Source organism: Hyperolius riggenbachi, chromosome 3 (genome assembly GCF_040937935.1).
Source record: "Hyperolius riggenbachi isolate aHypRig1 chromosome 3, aHypRig1.pri, whole genome shotgun sequence".
In the NCBI taxonomy this organism is placed as follows: Eukaryota; Metazoa; Chordata; class Amphibia; order Anura; family Hyperoliidae; genus Hyperolius; species Hyperolius riggenbachi.
Genome location: NC_090648.1, coordinates 144,225,925 through 144,246,562, shown reverse-complemented (window position 1 = coordinate 144,246,562; position 20,638 = coordinate 144,225,925). Strand labels below are relative to the sequence as shown.

The window sequence follows — 20,638 nt, the reverse complement described above, 5'->3', positions numbered from 1 at the left end:
TAAAGCTGACGGAAAACGTAAAGTGATGGCAGCTTTCCACGAGCTAAAATAAATGCCTAGGACCAAGGCTGAGGGTGAGCGTCACAGCCTCAATGGTGTAACAGCACACCCGCTCAAACGTTTAATTAGGCCGTGAAATGGCGGCACAGAACCAGAGCTGTCTGTTCCCCAAGCTAGAACAGGATGGATGGTGCACACTGACAGTTGTTTGAGGCTTAATTGGTTTTAGCAAGAAAGTTAAATTCAAATAAACGTGCAGGCTCCTCATTTACTGCCAGGAATAAAGACATACAGACTTGTTAAAGGTGATGGGAAAAGTTTTTATGACTTTAAACGAGCTCTTCCTCTGGAGGTTTTCCGCTCTGTGATTTCTAATATATATCAGCCTTTTCTCCTCTTCTCACATTTTTTTTTTGCTAAATCAATTAGCTATAGTTTATTGCTTTGTTGCCTACATTGTGTATCCTTCACTTTACAAAGCGGAGGGAAATATGATGAAATGTACGTGCCAGTGAGGCAGAGGAAAGCAGATGGCAGTCCTCTCTTACTGTACCACACTGGGAGAAAGCCAGAGAAGGTACATTTACATTGAAGGGGGTTTCCGTTTTCACAAGTCTTTGTTTACTGGGTTGTCTAGGCCCACCTGTAAATGTTTCCTGGTTCTTTTCATGCCATCTGTATAAAGTGGATGCGGTAATTAAATTACAAATGCACTCAATTAACCTCCTCGTTCTGCTCCTATAGCTTGTGCGCTATTCCTTTATTATCAAATAAAGCAAAAGGAAATCTATTTAACTTGGAAGGCAAAAGGCGGTCATATAGCAGGCAAGTTTGGGTCATAGATTACCCATCCGATTCGATAATTTTATCGAATTGGATGGAAATCGGTGCCGCAACATCTCTACCCAATTGATGTTTCACGTCAAAATCAATGGAGAGGATAGACTGGACATCTGTAACCCCATCAGTGGGAACTACATATTCCAGAATGCATTGCACAGCCGGGGACCAACAAATAACTAGCGGGAATGTGCGGCTGTGCGGCAGGGGAGAGAGAAGATCCCAGCCAGGGCACTAGCTGCACAGAGTTTGTATGTTCTCCCCGTGTCTGTATGGGTTTTCTCTGGGCACTCTGGTTTCTTCCCACATCCCAAAAACATACAGAGAAGTTAAATGGTTTCCCCCTAAATTGGCCCTAGACTACGATACTGAACAGTTCCCCTATGGAAGGAATTGTAAAGGTATCAAGAACCATGCATTGCAAACTTCACAGGTTTGCTTTAACCACCCTGGCGTTCTGATTAAATCGCCAGGGTGGCTGCGGGAGGGTTTTTTTTAAATAAAAAAAAAACTATTTCATGCAGCCAACTGAAAGTTGGCTGCATGAAAGCCCACTAGAGGGCGCTCCGGAGGCGATCTTCCGATCGCCTCCGGCGCCCAGAATAAACAAGGAAGGCCGCAATGAGCGGCCTTCCTTGTTTTGCTTATATCGTCGCCATAGCGACGAGCGGAGTGACGTCATCGACGTCAGCCGACGTCGTGACGTCAGCCGCCTCCGATCCAGCCCTTAGCGCTGGCCGGAACTTTTTGTTCCGGCTACGCTGGGCTCAGGCGGCTGGGGGGACCCTCTTTCGCCGCTGCTCGCGGCGAATCATCAGGCAGCACACGCGGCTGGCAAAGTGCCGGCTGCGTGTGCTGCTTTTTATTTCATTAAAATCGGCCCAGCAGGGCCTGAGCGGCAGCCGCTGGCGGTGTTGGACGAGCTGAGCTCGTCCAGACCGCTCAGCTGGTTAAGTCAAACATAAAAAAGGATTAGACAGGTAATTTGTTTTTTGTTAAAAGGAAATAAATATGGCAGCCTCCATATCCCTCTCATTTCAGTTGTCCTTTAAGTTAGAACATCTAATCTGCTGTGGGTCACCGATTCTAATGTTCTTCTCTACCAGTACAGATGGTCTATGAGAATACTTCCAGCATGAAAAGCCTATGACTCATGAGAAAGGTATGTTGTCCAACACTTTGCTAAGTTACCATACACTGTTCATATTCTCCCATCAGCCTGATAGCAATTTAAATTTGCTGCGTTCAATTTTGGGTTTAGCTCAACTTAAAAACAAATCACATCAGGTTCGATATTTACCCAAGTAGAGGGAAAGCGCTGGATAGTATAAAGCCTTCCCATTTCTCTGCCCAGCCCGTCGTCCGAGCATGGTCGTTTGTAAAGTGGTTTGAACAAACAGCTTTTCGGAACAACTCACGTCTCCTAGTAGTTCTAAGGATGAGTGTATTACTACGGCACATGCGCAAGTGCGGAGTCATGCATGCACAGTAGCAATGCACTTATTCTCGGAACTACTCAGGGATGCAAGTAGTTCCGTAGAGTTGTTCAATCAAGCAGGTTGAATGGCTTTACTGGCGGACAGCGCTGGAATGACAGGCCGGACGGAGGAACAGGAAGGCTCTATACTATCCAGAGTCTTTCCTTTACTCAGGTAAGTATCAAACCTGAAGTGAGTTTTCTGCAACTTGTTGCATGAAAAATGATACCCATGGCAATAATATAAGGTTGCTGCTGTCATAATTTGGAGTGGGATTTGAATATCTAAATGGATGCCATGGGGGCAGATCCTCTTAGCTACACAATGACCAGTTATGTGGTTACAGGAGAGAAAGAGACTCCCATTTAGCCCATAACATCATAACATTTTATGTTCATTTTTACTGGAATCATCTTTATCAACATTTCCCTTTTAAAGTGGTCTGAAAGTCAGCATTTCTACTTTGCTCTAAAAGATTCCCTATTGCTTGAAAGCTACTATCCCATACTTTTTTTTTTAGCAGAATATCACTGAAATGGTTAAACAAAGCACTTTGTCCTGCTATTCAGTTTTAAATCCGCATCCAAACTGGAGATAACAGTATCTTTGTTTGCATTCAATGTTGATACATGTGTGTAAACAGTGTAACAAGTGAAAAGGAGCTCTCTGTGCTTCAAGCACACAAACAGCTCAGAACAGCTACTTAGAAGAAGTTAATATAGAAGTTAATATATAATAAAAAGCACTTTGAATAAAATGGAATGGCAGGTTTCAGGGCAAGATAAACTACACTTTGGAAACTTGTAATTTGTAAACAGACAATCTTACTTGTGCACAAAAGCAAATATGATAACTGTATGAGTACTAAAAAGTAGGAAAACACATTTTTATTGAATGTTATGTCAGTGTTTCAGACCACGTTAAGGCTAATTGGCCCAGGCCTTGTAAGGTTGTTTGCATTCCCCTGGATCTACTGGGATATATTTGTGCAGGTTCAGGATAGTGTTTTGTTTATTTATTATTTACTGGTATTTTTTTCTGGTTGGACTTGATGGAGGAATGTCTTTTTTAAACCAAACTAACTATGGAACTGTAACTATCTGTAAAGCCTGTGAAGAGAATATTTGGGGACATTTGCTTTTTCTCAACAAAACTAGAATTTCATGTCAAAGTACTTAGTTTGCCTAGGACAAACAAAAGTCTCTCTCCTTGCCCATGTGAAGAAAAGCCAAATTAATAAAGTTAACAAAAATCTACATAACATAGAATACAGTTGGGCAGGTTTCTTATGTTCCTAAGACCAGCCCAACAGTTACAAGAAGGAGAAGAGTGGCTTTTCATACTAGTGGTCACTTATAGCTAAGGAAGTGTTAAAAACCTTACAAGAGGGCTGATGGGAATGCCTCCCAGTAATTCACATGAAAGAGAGGCTATCTATAGCTTTATTTCTATACAGAAATGTTATTATCCCTGTGAAGCAGCCTGGTGATTACACTGCGTGGAGAGTATTGTTTCAGGGTTCTGGACAGACCAATATTGCTACACAAACAAGTTTTCATCCAATTGAGCTCAGGAAAAAAAAATCAATATGTGGCTGCCATATTTCAACAAAAACCTGCTGAGTCTAGATTAACACTGAAAGCAAAGGACGTGTGTGTGCACACATACTGTGCATAGCATACCATGACTCTGAGCCTGTACTCACGGCCACAATCGAGCACATGGATGCACGTCGGTGTCAGAGAAGCAACCCTAATGCTTTTGTCCCTTCTGTACAGCCAACTATCTCACCATATCAAAACAGCTGGCCATGTGTAGGAAATCATACCAACTCAGAAAGAGCTGCTTATTCATCACTGCTTCCTGAAGGCCTGTCTCCAAGGCTTCCACAGCTCAGATCATTTTGAAGATACTGAGATACAGGTGAAAGTCAAAAAATTAAAATATCGTGCAAAAGTGCACTTATTTCAGTAATTCAACTTAAAAGGTGACACTAATATATGAAATAGAATCTTTACATGCAAAGTGAGATATTTCAAGCCTTTATTTGTCACAACTTTGATCATTATGGTTTACAGCTTATGAGAAACCCCAAATCAAAATCTTAGACCATTAAAATATTGTAGATGTTCAATATTCAAGGCTCAAAGCTAAATCAGCTAATTAATCCAAAACACCTGCAATGGGTTCCTATTTCATATATTCGTTTCACCTTTTAAAGCAAACCTGAACTAAAAATTAAAAGTCAAAATAAACATCCACCCGTCATACTTACCGACTGTGTAGTCTACTCATCTATCTCTTTCTCCTCTCCCATGTCCTGTTTGTCCTCTATGATCAATGGAACTCTCTGTACTCCATTTTAAAAATGACCATTATACCATAACAGCTTCTGATTCAGCACTCTGATAACCTGTAATATTGCCCACTTGAGCCATACGGAAGCATGGACATTGCCTTGCACATCAGTTGTTCTTTCAGTTATAACTGAAACTGATTAGCAACTGATATATAACTGACAGCAACTGGTGTATTTAAATTCTGACAAAATCTTGTCAGAACTGGAAGGAATCGCTGTAAGAAGAAAACGGTGAGCTTCTAAGAGGAACTGACTGCGAGGTAAGTATGTAATATTCATTTGAAGAAAGACTGCGGTCTCTGATAAGAGACCGACGGCTTTTCTGCGGGGGACTTAGATCGATGAATGTGAATTATATTCCCACTCATTGATCGGGGGCTAACCACAGGTGGCGGGAGTGCGCGCACCGCACACTGGCAGCAGCACAGTCTATCAAGATGAACATATTCATCCAAATAGACTCAAGTGGTTAAGTTGAATTTCTGAAATAAATAGACTTCTGCACAATATTCTAATTTTTCGAGTTTCACCTGTACATATCCTGTAAACTATGCTGCTTATCATGTAAGTATTTCAGGAATTAGATCTTAATTTTTGGGACCCGAAAATAAAAAAAAAAGTGTCCCTTAACCCATTCGCGTTCCGTCGTTTTCACTTGAGCAATGTTCACCTCCCATTGATTAGCTTATAACTTTATCACTACTTATCACAATGAACTGATCTAGATCTTGTTTTTTCCGCCACCAATTAGGCTTTCTTTGGGGGTTACATTTTGCTAAGAGCCACTTTACTGTAAATGCATTTTAACAGGAAGAATAAGAAAAAAACGGAAAAAAATCATTATTTCTCAGTTTTCAGCCATTATAGTTTTAAAATAATACATGCCTCCATAATTAAAACTCACGTATTGTATTTGCCCATGTGTCCCGGTTATTACACCGTTAAAATTATGTCCCTATCACAATGTATGGCGACAATATTTTATTTGGAAATAAAGGTGCATTTTTTCCATCTATCACTATTTACAAGTTTAAAATGAAAAAAATATAGAAATATTTCATCTTTACATTGATATTTAAAAAGTTTAGACCCTTAGGTAAATATTTACATTTTTTTTATTGTAATGTTTTTTTTGTTTTTTTTTTTATATTAAACATTTTATTTGGGTATTTTTGGGAGGGTGGGATGTAAACAATAGTTTTATAATGTAAATGTGTGTTTAGTTTTATTTTTTTTACTTTTAGGTGTAGTTTTACTTTTTGGCCATGAGTTTACATGACGTCACTCTAAGCGTAACTTACGCTTAGAGAGACGCATGGGGGAGGCAACAGTCAGAAAAAGCGCAGCTTCCGAGAGAAGCTGACGCTTTTTCAGCGGAGAAGAGGAATCAGTGATCGGGCACCATAGCCCGATTCGCTGATTGCCTGGCTAACGAACCACGGGCTGCGGCCGCGGGAGCGCGCATGGTTCCTGGACGTAGAAACTACGTCCAGGAACTAAAATAGGTTAAAGAGACACTGAAGCAGAATAAAAAATATGATATAATGAATTGGTTGTGTAGTACGGATAATTACTGGAACATTAGTAGCAAAGAAAATATTCTCATATTTTTATTTTCAGTTATATAGTGTTTTTTATAACATTGCATCATTCTCAAATATTTTCAGTTTACACACTACTCAGCATTCTAAATGATTTTACAGAGCAGACAGTAAATTATTGACCTGTCCTCTGGAGAGAAACAGAAAATACAGTGACTGACAGTTGAGATAACAAGCTTCAGAAGAAAGAGTTCTCTGCAATTTTGAAAGTCATGGAGCTCAATGGCTCTTTTGCATAGATAAAAACTGGAGTTTAACTCTTCCTGTACTGGGAACAATATAAGACTTATGTCTCTGCTCCTAATGTTTTGTTTCTTAACGTTATATCATAATTTTTTTTCCGCTTCAGTGTCTCTAAGTGGGTTGGGTCAATTTATAAACCAGTCAGGTGAGCAGGACCGCATATGCAGTGCATTTATTGGAAGGGTGCACTGTATCTATAGTTGTCTCTACTTGTTCCTGGCAGCCATCTTCCCGTCTCTCTAGCAGCACTGTACTGAGATCAGTGATTAAGATGTGGAATGCATTGCCACAGGAAGTCGTTATGGCAAACTCTATACCTGCATTTAAAGGGGGCTTAGATGCTTTCCTTGCATTGAAAGACATTGATGGCTACAATTACTAGGTAATGCCTTATGATGTTGATCCAGGGATTTTATCTGATTGCCATCTAGAGTTGGGAAGGAATTTTTCCCTTTAGGGGCTAATTGGACCATGCCTTGTAAGGGTTCTTTCGCCTTCCTCTGGATCAACAGGGATATGTGAGGGAGTAGGCTGTAGTTGTACTTTATACTGGTTGAACTCTATGGACATATGTCTTTTTTCAACCAAAATAACTATGTAACTATGTAACTAAGTGGCGAGTACAGAGTTGCATGGGAGATGGGAATATGGCTGCCCGGAGATGAGATGAGAGTGAAGCCTGGACCTCTAGTGAGTACAGACCTGCATGTAAGATAGGAAGATGGCTGCCAGGAATGAGGAAATAGATACAGTGCACGCTTCAAATGTGCACTCTGCATCACACACATACACGGGGAGACACAGCATCACATACATGCATACATGGGAGGGGCGCTAGGGGGAGACATGGGCGGGTAAGGCAGCGGTCGCACATTATTAGGTTATTTGAGGGGCAAAAGCTAGGGGGTGGTCGGCCTGGGACATCTTATATGCGAGTATATATGCTGTAGGATAAGTCATTCGGATGATGATAAAAAGAGAATCAGTCAAAAATATTTCTAACACAATTCAAGGGGTATAAAAGCTGTTAAACTCCTTGTCCACCCTTCCCTACTGCTCCGAAGAAGAGACCACCCAACCATAATCGTCAATGTGAACACCTTACACATTTAGTTCAGGCTTCCTTTAAGCTGATGAAAAGCAAAACACAACCAGGCCATTTTATTACAAATGTTATATTATCCATTAACCTTAAAAAAAACCAATAAATACATAAATAAAACCAAAAAATACAATGAAGAGAGAGCTTTCCACTATCACATTGCCACTTATATAACATTGGAAGAGCAGAATACAATTATTATGCATTATCCCATAGAAAATATAACTAGGCATAAGGATTCTCAGAAACGTTAAAAAAAAAAAAAAAAAAAAAAAAAAACCTTCTATATACACTTGTTCTGTTGTATAGATTTTGTCACAAGACAACAAAAAACATGAAAAAGTTTCATGACAGAATATTTGCATTTGTTTGAATCTGCATTATTAAATGGCAACAAAAGTAACATTTTACATTTAGGCTGCTTACACACTAAGACGTTACAGGCGCACGTTAGTGCGCCTGTAACGCTCCCCCAACGCACAGCAATGTAACACAAGTGGGCTGTTCACACAGCCCACGTTGCGTTACATGTAACGCTGCACGTTCTCCGGAAAGTGCAGCATGCTAGGGCGTTAGAGCGGCTATAGCCGCGTTAGACTGTTTGCACATGCGCAGTGGGGGGCGGAGAGGAGGCGGGGAGAGCCAGCTACAGTAGCCGCGCACATGGCTACTTAATATTCACTGCACTGGCGGCCGCTGATTGGCCGGCGGGACCACGTGATGCAGAGTGTCTCGCTCCGCATCACGTGGTCCCGCTGGCCAATCAGCGCCACTCTGGGAGACCTTATAGGAATATAACCGCCTAACGCGGCTCACTCTACCGTCCTCACTTGCAGCACCATACGTTGTGTTAAGTGCACGTTATGCGACCTTAACGTAGCACCTAACGCAACGTCTTGGTGTGCAAGTAGCCTTAAAGAGAACCTGTACTGAGTAAAAATATTTAAAATAAACACATGAGGTAACTTCAAATGAAAATTACAGAGTTACCTTGCCATCAGTTCCTCTCAGAAGCTCACCATTTTCTTCTGACAATAATCCCATCCAGTTCTGACAATATTTTGTCAGATCTGAAATATATCAGTTGCTGTCAGTAAAATATCAGTTGCTGTCAGTTATAGCTGAGAGGAAAACGGATGTACCAGGCAATGTCCATGTTTCCCTATGGCTCAAGTGGGTGATGTTACAGTTTAACTGTGTGCTGACCAGAAAGCTGTTATGGGGTAATAGCTATTTTCAAAATGGAGGACGGAAAATTCCCTTGATCACAGTGAACAAATAGGACGCAGGACAGGAGAAAGACACTGAGGAGTAGACTACATGGAAGGTAAGTATGACTTGTGTATGCCTATTTTGACTTTTATTTTCAGTACAGGTTTTCTTTAAGCAGGATGAGGTATTTCCATTGCTTCAGCTTGATATGGATAACAGAAACTCATAAAACAAATATCACCTGCTCTGCCCAGTGAGGCACAAAAGGAAGCTCAAGGTTTTGATGAACTTCAGTGTTGGCAAGTAGGGATGGGCAAAGAGATGCAAATAATACAAATGCTGATGTTAATTTCTTGCAAGTTTGTGCAGCTTGAAAATAGATCAAATACCTTCGCTGAAGCACGTTTACATGAAATTAGCATAACAATTTGCATCAACTCAGAAATATTTGAATTTCGTTGCCCCAACAGAGGTAGGATTTGTTACAGATCACTCTTGTAGGCAGCCTCCCGCCAGCTTACTCACACTGACATTTACAAAGTCTATTTATTTCACTGTAACTAGGCAAACTTTTTAAAAGAAAAAGTTGTCTTTTACTTACCCAGGGCTTCTACCAGCAAAAAGGTGCGGCATGTAGCATTTTTTTTAAACAAAATCTGCGTAAAAATCCCTTGCTAAAATATCGCTATTACATTATGGTGATTTTCATTGTGAAAAAGCCCCAACTGTAGCCAAACAAACAGTTAGGCCTCTAACACACTTATTGCCGTGTTCAGATCTCCGCTCCTCTACAGTGCCACACCACCCATACCTCGGCAACATCCCACTGGCACAATTACAGAAGCCTGTATGGACATGGGGAAATGCATTGTGGGCTATGGTGTTTGGTGGACTGCCCTCCCCTTGGGTCTAGTGTCAGCGCTGCAGTATGTAGGTACATGTGGGGTGACACTTGGGACACCTGGCGCAGGTCTGAACTGTAGTATTCAGACCATAAGACGCACAGACTCCCCCCCACACACACACTTTTGGGGGAGAAAATGTGCGTCTTATGGTCCAAGAAATACAGCAAGTCTCCTTTTTTCAGTTAGCGCCTGCGTTCATCTTCTCTCCCCCTCCCACCACACCCTCCCTCCAACACACAGTGAAGGCACAGCTATCACTCCTGGGGTCACTAAGAAATCTTTTTTTTTTTCAGTCTCTAGTGACATGGAAGTGGCCGCCCAGTCTCCTGCGACATGGCAGTGGCCGCCCAAGTCTCCTGTGACATGGCAGTGGCCGCCCAAGTCTCCTGCGACATGGCAGTGGCCGCCCAAGTCACCTGCGACATGGCAGTGGCCGCCCAAGTCACCTGCGACATGGCAGTGGCCGCCCAAGTCACCTGCGACATGGCAGGGGCCGCCCAAGTCACCTGCGACATGGCAGGGGCCGCCCAAGTCACCTGCGACATGGCACTGGCCGCCCAAGTCACCTGCGACATGGCACTGGACGCCCAAGTCACCTGCGACATGGCACTGGCCGCCCAAGTCACCTGCGACATGGCACTGGCCGCCCAAGTCACCTGCGACATGGCACTGGCCGCCCACTCTCCTGCGACATGGCAGTGGCCGCCCACTCTCCTGCGACATGGCAGTGGCCGCCCACTCTCCTGCGACATGGCAGTGGCCGCCCACTCTCCTGCGACATGGCAGTGGCCGCCCACTCTCCTGCGACATGGCAGTGGCCGCCCACTCTCCTGCGACATGGCAGTGGCCGCCCACTCTCCTGCGACATGGCAGTGGCCGCCCACTCTCCTGCGACATGGCAGTGGCCGCCCACTCTCCTGCGACATGGCAGTGGCCGCCCACTCTCCTGCGACATGGCAGTGGCCGCCCACTCTCCTGCGACATGGCAGTGGCCGCCCACTCTCCTGCGACATGGCAGTGGCCGCCCACTCTCCTGCGACACGGCAGTGGCCGCCCACTCTCCTGCGACACGGCAGTGGCCGCCCACTCTCCTGCGACACGGCAGTGGCCGCCCACTCTCCTGCGACACGGCAGTGGCCCGCCCACTCTCCTGCGACATGGCAGTGGCCCGCCCACTCTCCTGCGACATGGCAGTGGCCCGCCCACTCTCCTGCGACATGGCAGTGGCCGCCCAGTCTCCTGCGACATGGCAGTGGCCGCCCAGTCTCCTGCGACATGGCAGTGGCCGCCCAGTCTCCTGCGACATGGCAGTGGCCGCCCAGTCTCCTGCGACATGGCAGTGGCCGCCCAGTCTCCTGCGACATGGCAGTGGCCGCCCAGTCTCCTGCGACATGGCAGTGGCCGCCCAGTCTCCTGCGACATGGCAGTGGCCGCCCAGTCTCCTGCGACATGGCAGTGGCCCGCCCAGTCTCCTGCGACATGGCAGTGGCCCGCCCAGTCTCCTGCGACATGGCAGTGGCCGCCCAGTCTCCTGCGACATGGCAGTGGCCGCTCAGTCTCCTGCGACATGACAGCGCCCACCAAGGCAAGGACTGTGTGAATTTTCAGCCATTCTATAGACCACATGGTATAACATTATAAATCATGTTATGGCTGCAAGGAAGTATAGTTTAAACCATTTAACAAGCCTAAGAAAAATCATAGGTGGCTTGAAGTGGAAAGGTACTTTTTAATAACTCTTTAAAATGGCTGGTGTAGCAATACATGTTCAATCAATTGATGAATAAAAGTTTTAGCGAATCTTTAAATCTAAGAGGAAATAAAAACTCACTTATACACGGTGCCCCCATTTCCATGACCAAGAATGTCACGATTCTGTATGTCAAGTTCATTGATCTACAAGCAGCAAGAAAAAAAATGAATGAAAATTTTGCATTATTGATAAACACATTTCATCACCAAATTGTTATTTTATCCCCCAGCATGCCATTATGCAGACATAACAAACAAGTCTACTGTTTTCAATCAGATAGCGCTGTCAGGGTAAAATAAGAGGAATACTGTAGCTTGGCATTTCTAGAATTGTACAGGTGTGAGAGAGATCCATAAACTAAGGAAATATTTCTCAATATCACTAAAATTATTTATTTTACTCCCTCGTCTAAGGCGTTAATTCCTTTTAAAGTATAACTGGAGGAGTGCTTCTATGGTGTATTACCGTCTTTTTATTGGTGCAACAATGTCCACAGCAAATAAATATGCTTACATAGGGGGCGGGGGGATAGGGAGGTTCTGCCCTTTTACTTATAATGTTTGCACACAAATGGCTTCAGCGACCAGCTGTATTGAAAAGCATGTAGAGGTGCGCACACACAACATGTTTCGGGCGGACCCCTTCCTCAGGTGTGCCACACCCTTCACCTGTGACACCTAAATACCCACCCACAGGAAGTCATGAGACGTGTCACATGACCATCAGAAGCATATACAGCAATAAACATATCAAATTATTCATCTAGGGAACTACACCAAAGGTGTCTACCCCAGTTGGTGTAGTTCCCTAGATGGATAATTTGATATGTTTACAGTTGTATATGCTTCTGATGGTCATGTGACACGTCTCATGACTTCCTGTGGGTGGGTATTTAGGTGTCACAGGTGGTGTGTGTGTGCGCGCCTCTACATGATTTTTAATACAGCTGGTCGCTGAAGCCATTTGTGTACAGTCTCCATTTGTAACTTTTGTACTACAGTTTAGCAGGAGTGGTGTACCTGCAGGAGGTGTACACCGGCACGAGGGTCTATTCATAGGCCTATAAGGTGGGTGACGTGTGAACACTTGAGCTACTTATGTTTCCAGTACTGTTCCGCTTATGTGACTCAGAGCAGAGCTAAGAGGCAAGTGTTACCCCAAGCAGGGTCTGCCAATGTTTCTTTAAAGTGGACCTAAAAGTAAAACATAACAGAAATGCACCCTGTATGTATTTAAAGAGTTTATTTAGCCTGTGTAATTCCCCCTCATTTGTGTCTAATCACTAGTTGTATAATGATTCACTAGTTGTAATATGATCTCCCCCTGTGTCACATGACTGCCTATGGTAGATAAGCAGATAAGCCCATTTGAAAGCACAGGCTGTAAACAATATGTCTGCTTCCGTGAATCAGGAAGTAGAAACTGTGCAGATTTAATTTTAGGATTTGTATCTTTGTAACAAAGATATTTTTTGTTTAAAATGTTATTATGCTGTTGTGTAGCTTTTTGAGCAAAGAGGATGTTCTGAGTTCAGCTCCGCTAGGATACGCTCCGATAGGCGTCGGCGGGTTTAAGTGGTTATTACATGGAAACGGCCGCTCGTTCGAGTGGCCTTTCCATGTCAGTTCACGGAGTCTCCGTGAACAGTGTGCGAGCCGCCGATCGCGGGTCGCACGCCTAATGTAAACACGCGGGGATGAAATCCCCACTGTTTACATTAATACGGCGCTGCTGCGCAGCAGCGCCGTAAGGTAGATCGGCGATCCCCGGCCTCTGATTGGCCGGGGATCGCTGTCATTTGTTAGGCTGAAGCCTATCCTACATTGACGGATATCCGTCCTGCGCAGCATAACGAGGGAGAGGGAGGTAAGGAGAAGGAGGGAGTGCCGAAAACGCTGCGGAGGGTGGCTTTGAAGAGCCCCCCCGCTCGGCCACACGGAGCGGCGGCGATCAGACCCCCCCAGCAGGTCATCCCCCTAGTGGGGAAAAAAGGGGGGGGGGAAAGTCTGATCGCCCTGCCTTGCTCACGATCTGCGCTGCGGGCTGGAGAGCCCACGCAGCGCAGATCACACAGAACAGCCCCGGTCCTTAAGTGGTTAAGTTAAAGCAGGGGTCTCAAACTCAATTTACCTGGGGGGCTGCAGGAGGCAAAGTCAGGATGAGGCTGGGCCGCATAAGGAATTTCACAATCGTGGCGCATCGCCGCCTCTGCCCGCCCCTCTCACTCTTCCTTCATAGAGAGGGGCGGGGTGAGGCGGCGATCCGTGCGGCGATTGATGTCAGGAGGGGCAGAGCTGAAGCTGAAAGCTCTGCCCCTTTCAGGAAATGCCGGCGGATTGCCCCCAGGGCGATTTGGGGGCTCTGCAGCCCTTGTTTAGCGGCGGGGATGCTGCGGATTACTTGGGAGCACTGAAGCGAACTATAAGGAAGCTTTTGCCAGCGAGGGCCACAACATATTGTATCAAGGGCCGCAAATGGCCCGCGGGCCGCGAGTTTGAGACCCCTGAGTTAAAGCAATGATTGAGAGAAGGACACATGACCTGTGTGAGCAACAGAATGCAAAATACAGAAATGTGAAGGGAACAGGTCAAAGGTCACGTGATTCAGCATAAACAGTGAAGAGAGTATAATAAAGTGACTACACAGAAAACAAGTAATAAGGCATAGAAACAGGGCAAGAGCCAGAGAAAAGAGCCCAAGAAATAGAGCCTGTGACAATGCATGAGACACTCAGCTGGCAATAGGAGGAAGTGAAAGAGAATTATAGAGAGATGGAGACAGAATATCAAGAGACAAGAGCGGGAAAATGAGTGACAGAGGAAGAGAGGAAGAGCATGTCAGGCTTTGGATGTAAAGTGTCAGGAAAAAGCAACTTGGGGCCATAAACAAGACAGGGCCCAGGTCATTTCAAGTTCAGCTGCAAGAACAGCAAGATCAATACAACATTTGCCGTCCAATTTATAAAAGGTGATACCAAGGGACAGAGTGATGGAAAGTTTAATGACAATTTGTTTGCCTGGGTCATTTCATTAAAGTTTGATAAAAGGTGTCAGGCTGGGAATGATCTATCCAGGGTGCAGAGGGTCACATCAGGGGAGGGAAAACGTGGGGGATCTTCGGCAAGTCCAGTGGACACTATGAACTGGGATGTTTAACACACTTTCCATCAAGCACCTGAAGGTTAACTGTGAGGTTTATGTGCGCAAAATAACCCACAGCAATACATATGCATCATAAAGCATCATAATTCTACAGTAAAAGGAGGGATGTAATGCTGTCTCGGCATTTCCTTCAACAGCAGATTTTCACAACACTGATTATGGAGGCTTTCTGGGTCGCAAAGGAGTTAAAAAGGACAATTTAAATGGTGTGAATGAAGAAAACGGCTTATGTACAGGTCAATAATAAAAAAACTTAGGTATGTAGCGATAATGACACCTTTTACTCAACAAGCACCAGTGAGAATCCAGAGTCATAATTACTGTATATGTTGGCATGTTAGTACTGTACAGCTGTCTTTATTTCCATATGGGTCTTGCAAGACCCACAGATTGGGCAAGGGTGCCTAATGCCCACCTTTCTCTGAAACACAGCAACTCAAATAAGTTGGAAGACTAAAAACATAGGCATCCAAAGTGACATCCTTTTACGTGCAGTATTTATGGTGGCCATAGACGGTACAATAAAAACGTTCGCTTATCCCGTTTTGTCAATCAAAATGATCAAATCGAATGCAAGTCGAAAAAAAATAATTTTTTTTCGATCAAGAAATCCGAACGATTATCCCGTTTTTTCAAAAAATATGATCGGACATGCTGGAAAAATCTTTATATTCAATCTAACGGAATAATCAAACTAAATTATCTAATCGAAAAAAAATGAAAAAAATTGTACCATGTATGGCCACCTTTAAAGGGAGAAGATAGTTAGGTGTTAAAGGAAACCTGTACGGAGAGAGATATGGAGGCTGCCATATTTATTTCCTTTTAAACAATACCAGTTGCCTGGTTGTCCTGCTGATCTGTCATGTATCAGTAGTGTCTGAATCACAAACACCTGAAAAAAGCATGTGGCAAATCATGTCTAGCATCTGGCCTGCATAATAAGGGAAAGAGGTGCCCTGATTTGAATAAAAGCTTTTAAAACCAGTTTAAAAACGAAAAAGAAAAATGAGGTATCTTACCTCAATGACGAAATCTCTGCAAACTTACAAAAGATTTTTATTTGAGCACAGGCAACGCGTTTCGCGGGTCTGAGCCCGCTTCCTCAGGCCAATACAGTGCCTAGAACAGCAGGAAGAGTGCATTACGGCAAATGAAGCTTAGACTAAACCATCAAGTTTGCCCTTAGATATGAGACACAGTAGTGTGTTCTCTTTGATGTGTGTGGGCGTGCGCATAAATATGCGTTTGCATATGCACAGCATAGAATCAACTATTAGGGCATGGATAAATCTGCCAAATTAAATCATGTTATGCTATTTATTCATTTATATATGTACTCTGACCGCTATTATTTTTATAATTTTTTATGAAATGTGTATATGTATGTATATTGAGGAACTCTTCCTTTTTCGTTTTTAAACTGGTTTTAAAAGCTTTTATTCAAATCAGGGCGCCTCTTTCCCTTATTGTGCATAGTTATACCCCCGTACATGTTTGTCCGAGGGGTGGTGACAGAACACCCGATGTTTTACCACGGTAAAGGTGGCCATACACTGGTCGATTTGCCATCAGATTCGACCAACAGATAGATCCCTCTCTGATCGAATCTGATCAGAGAGGGATCGTATGGCTACCTTTACAGCAAACAGATTGTGAACCGATTTCAGCCTGAAACCGTTCACAATCTGTTGTGGTGGTACTGCTGCTGCTGCCCCCGCCCGCCCGCATACATTACCTGCTCCGCCGGCGCGACTGCAGTCTCCCGGTCACCGCTGCTCTGTCTGCGCTCTGGTCTCCAGATCCGGCATGCCTCACTTCTTCTAGCCCGGCAGGAAGTTTAAACAGTAGAGGGCGCTCTACTGTTTAAACTTCCTGCCGGGCTAGAAGAAGTGAGGCATGCCGGACCTGGAGACCAGAGCGCAGACGGAGCAGCGGTGACCGGGAGACTGCAGTCGCGCCGGCGGAGCAGGTAATGTATGCGGGCTCTATTGCGTCGGTCGTCGGGCACTCGAACGCCGCTAGCGATGCGCTCTTTACCCGCGGGCGATCGACGGTTATTTTCCGCACGGCACGATCGACGGGATCGGACGAAATGGATCGAAATTCGGCGTGTAGCGTGAACGATTGGCAGCAGATTCGATCCCAGTGATCGAATCTGCTGTCGAAACGGGCGCAAATCGGGCCAGTGTATGGCCTGCTTTAATGTTTTGTCCATCTTTTTTCGTCTAAGAGAGCGACCGCAACTAGGTCCTTCCAGGACCACCCCGAGTGGAGTCGGGTTTATGGTCTCCACCTGCTTCCTGTGGTCGGTTGCCCCTTGCAACCCTCCTTTGTGAGTAGCCCTTTCAATCAATTGATTTCTCCACACACCTATTATTGACATACTGCACTATTGGGCTCCCTTTTTTGTCTCCTGTATTTTTTTCCATAGGGTGCCCCGACACCCCAACCACGTTTGATCTGGCCTGCATGCTTGTTCAGGGTCTATGGCTAAAAGTAATCAAGGCAGTTGATCATCGGGACAGCCAGTGAATTTGCAATATTTAAGAGGGAAAAAATATTGCATTTTGCAGCCTCCGTATCTCTCTGAGTTCAAGTGTCCTTTAACTACTATCTCTCTGAGTTCAAGTGTCCTTTAACTACTATATTTGTTAACACACAAAAAAAAAAAAAAAAAAAAAAAAAAAAAAGCAGCCACTATCCATTCCAACAGTGTCTCAAAGGTTGGAGTGCTTATCTACTTGCATACGTTTTACAAAGGAAACAAAAGAGAAATAAGTGGTCATATATGCCAAGTGCATATGAAAATTTGCACACTGTGTTTTTTTATAAGAGAAAAGTCATGTGAATTTACACACATAAAACACAAGCCTGCAGTGGAAATAGGTCCTTATAGCAGCTTTAGAAAGATCATCGAAAGGTGGAATCTGACTGGCTGCTGTGAGCAGAACAGTTTTCACTTCTCAATCTATAAAGATATCCCAACTATCTTGATCATTCAAAAATTGTAAAATTTTAAATACATATATAAAACTGTACATTTCTCCCAGAGTAATATGCGCTATATTTACTTTTTTCCCCATGTTGCTTTCACTTACAGTAGGTAGTAAAAGCTGATGGATCTTTGACTAGTCCATCTCCTTATGGGGGATTCTCAGTATTAGATTTAGTATTTACAAAAACACTCCCTATAAAGGATCTATACAAAGATGTTGGCAAGCCTACCTGCTCATGTGTACACTATTTTGTAAATAAATAAATACATGACAACATCCATGAAGAAATGGACTAGTCCCAAACCTGTCAGATTTGTCAAATTTTCAGTGCCTAAATGACAGAGTAATGGGGGGGGGGGGGGATACATTTATAGTGCATTTTACTCTGGGAGAAATCTACATTTTACAGTTTTTTTTACTTTAGTTGTTCTTTAAGGTTTATTCATGGCACTGTGCTGTAACAATAACAGAACACACTGCAAGCATCTCCTGGTCATTACAGTGATCAGGTGCGGCTCGTGCCGGTGACATTTCTGCATGTGCCTCAGCATCACATCACAGTCAGTAAATTTAAAGTGAACAAGTAAAAAGGAGTCTCCTTGGAGTAACGACAATGCTTCCTATCAAGTGCTGACACCATCAATAAGGGATCAATACCAGTATTCACCCAGAGTGACAGGAAAGAAATAAATATTTATACCACATAACCTGTATCAATGCGGCACTATTCCTGCCTTGTCAATAGCTGATTAACTTGAGGAATGGCTTCTCATTTTCTATTAATGATCAATAACAAGTGATATTAACCCTACAGCTGCAGGGAGCTAAAATGTCCCCAAAACTCTGGTCAGCAATGGACTGAGATGGACATTTCCTAACTGTGAGCCTGGAGAAGCAGTGACCAATTCATGAAACTAAAACTAAGGAATTGGTGGTTACCCCTGACAACCAATCAGCTGTTTTCTGTTATTTTGGTACTGAATAGTAGTAAACAAAAGGCTGAAACGTCATTGGTTGGTTGGCACACTGCCCTATTTTTAGACTTTCAGCCCCTCAGTTAATATCCATTACGGGTGTGCTCAATGGTGCATTGCACTGTCCGTGTAGATACCGGGTGAGAAAATGGAGAGTGTGTCTGATAGATGTGTGTTTAGTGAGTGGGGGAAGCAGAGGACAGAGAGGAGGGGTGGCTTTAATTGTCTTCTTGACATGCTCAACTATGACGACTTGATTCATGAAATGCCGATGAGTCTTGGAGAGGGTCAGGCAGGGAAGACGCTGAGATAATTAAGATTTCAAGCGTCTGAACAAGGAAGGGAAGTGAGCAGCAGTTAGGAAATCAATAAGACCCTTTTATTTGCAGTGACACAGATGTCTTGGCCAATTGATCCTAATAGGCAGGCTTGATAACATCAGGCAGCTGCCTCCCTAGAGCAGCCAGAGAGAGCCTGATGCTTATCCTATACACACAAGTCCCACGCGCCACTTGTATGCCAACAACGCTGGACCCGGAATTGGCAAACCAACATTAGAAGAAGCAAGTCCATGCACTCCCATAAAGGATCACATGGTGACAGGTCATGATAAAGTGAAGCACGAACAGATTTTGTAAATGATCTCATTTATCCAGGTCGTAGTCTGAAAAGAAAAAGCAAGGTAGCTTAAAACGCGAGTTCTATGAGAGTTTTCATTATTCATATTACTTCTTCAGTTCTAATCAGGCGAAGGAAATGCCCTGACACTTATGTGCTCAGGTAACTCCTGTACTCCAGCCAGCAAAAAGTCAAGCTAATTAATACTCATTATAGAGCTTTTGTAATGCAAATGTAAGATGTTGAGGTAGCAAGGGCATAAGTAAAGCCATAGACTATACAACTGCTATGGGGTCCTACACCATGGGAGGCCTAAAATGCCTGAACCCATGATTATTATGCCAACATCTTCCGCAGTGCTGTACAGAGTCTTGTCACTTCAGGGAAACATGAAGCGAAAAAAAAAACGCTTATGATATAATGAATTGTATGTGTAGTACGGATAATGAATAGAACATTAGTAGCAAAGAAAAAAAGTCTCATATTTTCATATTTTTATTTTCAGTTATATAGTGGGTTTTTTCGTCTTTTTTTTTTTTTTTTTTATATAGCATTGCATCATTCAGTCAGTCATGTTTGCCATTTACAAACCACACTATGTATTTTAACCACTTAAGGACCGGCTGATTTGTTAATGATCTGTGCTGGGTGGGCTCTTCAGCCCCCAGCACAGATCAGGTTTACCCAGGGCGATCAGACTCCCCCCCCCCCCTTTTTTCCCCACTAGGGGGATGTCCTGCTGGGGGGGTCTGATTGCCGGCGGCTATCTGTGTTTAGCTGAGGGGGGGTCCTCAAAGCCCCCCCTCCCAAGTGCTATTCCCCCCTCCCTCTCATTCCCTCTATGGGCAGTACAGGACTGGGATCCGTCCTGCGCCGCCTCTGATAGGCTTCAGCCTATCAGATGCCGGCGATCCCCGGCCAATTAGAGGCCGGGGATCACTGATATCCTTGACAGCAGCGCCGTATGATGTAAACAGCGGGGATTTCTTCCCCGGGTGTTTACATTTAGCCTGCGAGCCGCGATCGGAGGCTCGCATACTGTTCACGGAGACACCCTCTGTGAACTGACATGGAACGTTTCCATGGAAACACCACTGCGACCAGCCGCCGCCTATCGGCATTGGCTGGTCGTTAAGTGGTTAATCTATAAAACAGAGCAGACCTAGTGAACCTTTGAACTTTTCTGCAGTAAAAAAAAAAAACTTATCTCAAGCTGTCTCTCACTGTTTCTTGGCTGTTTAAGTGCTTCAGAAATCAGGACTGTATTCAAAGTGTTTTAACTCTTCCTGCACTGGAAAACAACATGAGACTTTTTTCTTTGCTACTAATGTTTTATTTCTTAACTGTACTACACATATAATTCATTATCTCATAGGTTTATTTTCACTTCAGG

General features: G+C 44.0%; 1 protein-coding gene across 2 annotated transcripts in view; it reads right to left on the bottom strand.

Moving 5' to 3' along the window:
- The window catches only part of MAP2K5 (mitogen-activated protein kinase kinase 5), a 221,107-nt gene that overhangs the window by 147,002 nt on the left and 53,467 nt on the right, over window positions 1-20,638 (bottom strand). For both annotated transcript variants that reach the window (XM_068275037.1, XM_068275038.1), the window contains exon 8: window positions 11,572-11,636. In XM_068275037.1, coding sequence (XP_068131138.1) covers window positions 11,572-11,636 — 65 coding nt within the window. The remainder of the gene's footprint in view (window positions 1-11,571; window positions 11,637-20,638) is intronic.